The sequence below is a fragment of the Anarhichas minor genome, unplaced genomic scaffold, assembly GCF_050575085.1.
Source record: "Anarhichas minor isolate MPS153535 unplaced genomic scaffold, ASM5057508v1 ptg000004l, whole genome shotgun sequence".
In the NCBI taxonomy this organism is placed as follows: domain Eukaryota; kingdom Metazoa; phylum Chordata; class Actinopteri; order Perciformes; family Anarhichadidae; genus Anarhichas; species Anarhichas minor.
Genome location: NW_027466450.1, coordinates 4,768,192 through 4,773,684, shown reverse-complemented (window position 1 = coordinate 4,773,684; position 5,493 = coordinate 4,768,192). Strand labels below are relative to the sequence as shown.

Here is a 5,493-nt window from a genome sequence, read left to right as displayed (position 1 = left end):
GCTCTTTGTCTGTTCCATCTTCTTTTAGTGCGAGGGCAAAATGGACGTCAGAGATGGTATGTATTAAGCCTGTTCAGAGTGATTTAGTCTTAAATGCCTCAATATTTTCAGAAAAGTGAGACGTATGAATGTTCCGAAGAGTTCTGACTTGGTCTCGGATGCCAAATAGCAGAGCCAGCAGCTACACATTTAACATACTTTAGAAAATTGTGATTTAAGTTGATAAGAATTTTCTCTCACTATACTTTCCCAACGAGTACACAAGATGCTGGCTCCAGCATAACCAAATATATAGAAAAGGCAGAGAAACACCAAAATCAATAAGCACGATCCTCTGGGTAACATAAATGTCCGAGGTATAAAAAGGGAAATAATGATTGTATTAGTTTAGCTGTGAGATATAAGAACTCTTGAGTTTGAAGGACGAGGAATAACAAAACACACCAACAACTAAATAAAATGATTCTAAAAATATAAACTTGCCAGGATACTTTTTATGGAATTGTTTAGGCTGTGCCCTGTGATCTACTTGACAATGTTAGCCTTTCAATTGTCCACAGTGGGGCAGTGTTTGCCTTATTATGCTGTTAATGGAGCGGAGGCACCATCACGCACTACAGTCTGGAGAGCAGTTTTATTCACAGTAACACTAAACAACAACCTGAGGTATAAAATGCAAAGATTGTCTTTGCAACTACAGCTCTTTTCCTTCTATGAGAACTTCATGGACTTTTGAAAACCATTAAACCTTTAAAACATAACGTGAACACTCTTTGATAGACACAATGTGTACTTACTGTAAGCAAAACAAATAAAACACACATGTCAAATCCACCATAATCCACCGGTACTGTAACCACTTAAAACAAACTTTGTAAAACTTAATCCTGCCTTACTCATGGCTTCTTTGACGTGTGGGTGACCGATGATAGTTTACAGCAGGACTAACAATCATCTTTATGTTTTAGACCATCACTTTTTAACACGTGCACAACAAGAAAAACAGAATACTTTGCCTTAAATCAATGAGCACAGTCAGCTGGTCCTGTCCATGGACAGTAGATGACAGTATTAAAAGTCATGACAGCAGTTTTTACTAACCACCTCCATTATGAGAGGCGAGATAATGTCTGGCTGGATGTCCTGGATCTGCAGAACCTGTTTGCTGTACTCCTCGGTCATTGTTCTCATCTCCGTGAGACAGGCCATCACTTTAGGGTACAGCAAGCTGAAGGCACAGAGGAAACAGAGGTGGTTCAATCTGTCAGAGGTTTCAGTGAGTGAACTGAGAGTATTTCACTCACTCTTTTTCTGGTCCTGTCCTCTTGAAGTCAATCCAGGTTTTTAGTGTCAGTGCCGTGTTTTCATGAAGCTTGTCAATCACACCGTGTTGCTGCACACCAGGACGGTCTGATAGATCACATAAAAACAAATCTCTACTAGTGAGAAATACATTTTTATGTTTGGCTGGGTACTAATACACACTGTTTCTAGGGTTTAAATATTCAGCAATATCAGCAAGGACTGTGATGAAGCGCCACTACCTGGAGAAAACAGGGACATGGCCTGCATGAGAACGTACTCTTCGTCCTGCAGGCCCAGTTTGCGCAGCGTGTGGTGAAATCTGAGCAGAGGCTCCAGCAGGAGCGGCTGGAAACCCGCTGCAAAACGACATGACAGAGATGTCAAGCCAATGATAGACCATGAGACAAGTGCAAACATGGAAAACTAACTAATTAAAAATGGATCATAATGTTTGCAGGGGAACCAGAGATGTTGCCTACATGACCCTAAATGAAACTCACCCACTTTGGTTGCAGATTCAAGTCAGTATGAATGAGCTGCTAACCTCAATTATTTTTGTCAGCACCAGCCTGTGTATGTTCAAACAATCTGCAGCCTCAGCTTTTATGTGAATATAAGCTTTTCATTTCATATTTCAGTTTTAAAAGTATTTACTGTAAGTAAATTATGGGCAATATAGACAAAATTGTTATCAGGATTACTTCAACAAGATATTTTTCTGTTTTCTTAGGATCAATATTTACAAAAGTATTAAAGATCACAAGCTAAGAAGTTTTAGTTGTCATCTAATGCAATGAATACAGCTGCATAGGAAGAGGAAATCCTGTGAAAATAGATTGAATTTTGTCACACTGTCGTCAAAGACTTTTTTTTTTAGAGCTGCATTAAAACATCCAAATAGAATAATATTCTGTGTGGCCTGAATTATTTCCTAATCTTATTGTAAATATCCCATAAACATTTTTGAGAGACATTGCGCACAGGATCAGTCTTACAGAGTGTCTGCCAGCCGAGGGAGTACAAAGCTGGAAGACAACGAATGAATGAATGCCTACAGCTCTTCAGTTTGTCTTCATAAAAGGAGCAGACCGCACCAGTTCGACGACATTCTGGTGAACTTTCCTCCACGCGTCACGTTCCACCTCTGTGAACATGACGGGTGAGAGAAGTGCACACACACTTTCACAGATAAAACAGTACTACCACTTTGCAACTTCACATACAAAGATGCAGGGCTAATCGACACCGAAACAAATTAAATGTGAAACTTCCACCTCATTGACCCGTTCATCACGTAACAAAAAAAATGGTTTTATTATTACAGTGCTATTTGTAATGTCTACGTACATGTTCACACCGCACAGTGGATACAGCCAAGCCTCCTCCTTTGAACATATGCCAAAGCATGCATTGGCTCACCTCGCACAGCGTCATCGATGCAGTATGTGTTATGGCCGCATTCCCAGATGCCTGTGTTCGCATTGAACACCATGTTGAAGCGGATCTGCATAATTTCAAAAGTGGCTCCCTTCAACAGAGAAATTTGGTCCCCCATGTTGAGAGATCTGCAAGACACACACACACACACACACACACACACACACACACACACACACACACACACACACACACACACGTAACAGTGAGTAAGTTGTTCCAGGTAGACATCAGTTCTAAAATAAAACATATTTGGTATGCATTGAGGCACACATTTACCGGAAGTCCCTGAGACCTTTGGAGAAACGAATTATGTCCTGAATCATGTAAGTGGTGAGGTCAGTCACGTGTGGAAGAGCCGAGAAAACACTGGCTTTTCTGACCTCTTCGTCCTCGTGGTTCTCTTGTTTTTCAAAGGAACCAGAGAGACTGGAGGAGGAGGAGGGCGAGAGCGAGGGGGAGAGGAAGCAGAGTGAGCTTTCAGACTGGTTGAACTCACTCGCAGGAAGGACGTTTCTATCCATGGGCTGAAAAGATGAAAGCATTGTTCAGACATGTGAAAACAACGACAAAAACAACACCTCAAACACGCTGGCAGTCATTCACGCACCCTGAAGCCACTGAAGCGGTAAAACGCTGGGTCGAATGAGTTGTGGTGGCCACAGAGTAGCTCCTGAATGGTTTCCTGTTGTTGGGAGGACAGCTGTATTGGTGCGTCAAGCATCTTCTTTGACTGGATTCGGATCCTCCGCTCCAACACCTTCTTCTCAGACATGACCACTACAAGGACACAAAACATACCTGCATGTATGGAAATCTGATTTCAAAAACAGTTTCACAAAACTAGCACTCTAGCAATTGAAATATGAACTCCTCAAATCAGATACTTCTGTCTTAATGTAAATACTGTAAAGGTTTAATACGGGATCATACGTTGTATCTGGATGTTACTTACTTTCTTGGCGCATGCCTATGGCCTGGCATTTACGGAAGCGGCAGGCTTGACACGAACGTCGGTTGTTTTTCTTTATATTGCATTCATTCAGGAACCTACAGCGGAGCTGCGTTGGCCTCTTTATGGCACGTCTGAATTTATTTTTAAAAATCCACTTAGTAACAGCTTACAAACATCAATTTGATGTTAAAAAAATCACATGCATGAAAACACACATTGTATTACAGTCTTACAGTGTGCGATGTATGTGTGTAACGACAATGCTGAATGATGACGTCACACTGGTTCTGTTTCAGATATGTGAAGCTAGCCGTAAAATATTAAGAGATATATAATTGTATTTCAAATAGTATGGTTTTAGCAAAGATGCACGGGTTTGGGAACAACAGAGCATACGACTGGAGTTGTGTGAGAGTGTATGTTTTGATATAGTTCTGCTGAGCCCCATTTTCTTGAAAGTTTTCTTCAATAATTCAAGGCAACACCGGTAGAGTAATTGATGTAGAAAGAGAAGGGACAGTTTTGCTGGAGAGATGGAATGCTGTCTGGCTCAGTATCCATTTTAATTCATCTGATGATTATACTTGTTTGGTGCCTCGTTTCAGAAATGCTGCTTAAGCCAGTGAGAAAACTGTAAATCTGCCCCGATGATAAGTGCAAGTGAGGCACCTGTTTCCTATATCACAGATGTCCCTGTTGGTTGTTATAAATAATGGCAAAACTGGGAAGCAGAAACACAGACTGGGATGAGGGATAAGCTGCAGCATGTGTGTAATATAGAGAAAAAGAGTGAGCGAAACAACCTCACCTGAAGAAGCCCTTGCAGCCTTCACACGTCAAGGCGTTGAAGTGGAAACCCTTGGCCAGATCTCCACACACACCGCAGGCTTGGGGCTCCTCATCTTCCGTCACCTCTCCGTCCTCATCCACCGCTTTATTGTGCCTTGTGAGCGCTTCTCGGATGCTCTGCACTCCAGTGTCCTTCTGACTCATTCTCCCCTGTGAGGATGATGAGACCATTCTGGCATCGGTAGCTACTCCCTATTGATTAACTTTAAGTACAACATTGTTTATGGATAAAAATGACAAGTCCCTCCAAAAAAAAAAAAAAACTTACATACGACGTATGCTCTGCAATAATGAGCTGTGACGCGCTTACCTTCTAAGACAACAATATTGGGGCTGAATTCATTCGACAAATGGTTGCAGAATCATTTTCTTCTATTGCATCGTTGAATAAAGGTGCAGTGACGCATGCGTTTGAATGAAGGCTCAGTTGAGATATTTAAGACTATTAAAAGCCTTTCATTGTAATCCATTCCCCGAGGCTAAATGATCACAGTGGGGAACCATTTCAAACTCCATCAAAGAGCATCAAGTAACACCAAGTACTCTGAAGTGCCTTAATTGCAGCGGTGCAAAACAGTGAATAGTGCCCACGCTTTCAACAGAACCACTTTATACTCTCATTACTTCCAATGACACATATAAAGTTGCTTGATCTGTCACAGTGATCATGCTTTTATAATAGTTTTGTATAATTGTATTTTTGTTTCAAATCTTCAAGTCAGTGAACTGAACTGACTGAGAGGGACAGACCTGAAGAAAGTGTATTTTTTCAACCTCAAATGCGTATTCTCAGTGTCAATAAATGTGCTACTATAAATACATCATCAATCCACTATATGACATTATTAACCACAATCATAATGCGTATTTTATGTTGGCCTAATGTGATGTGCCTTTAACCTGTTACCATTCCTGTAAAATTAGCCAGACACAACCAGAACCAGTAA

The 5,493-nt window shown here is 41.0% G+C and overlaps 1 protein-coding gene across 1 annotated transcript; it reads right to left on the bottom strand.

The window, feature by feature from the left end:
- Positions 1 to 1,071: 1,071 nt before the first annotated feature.
- On the bottom strand, positions 1,072 to 5,050 carry nr1i2 (nuclear receptor subfamily 1, group I, member 2). The gene is made up of 8 exons (XM_076103257.1): positions 4,506 to 5,050; positions 3,698 to 3,828; positions 3,353 to 3,522; positions 3,022 to 3,269; positions 2,725 to 2,870; positions 1,545 to 1,661; positions 1,305 to 1,410; positions 1,072 to 1,228 (listed from the first exon to the last, which is right to left on the bottom strand). The coding sequence occupies exons 1-8, from the start codon at positions 4,715 to 4,717 to the stop codon at positions 1,072 to 1,074; spliced, it is 1,287 nt and encodes a 428-aa protein (XP_075959372.1). The 5' UTR covers positions 4,718 to 5,050.
- Positions 5,051 to 5,493: the final 443 nt, after the last annotated feature.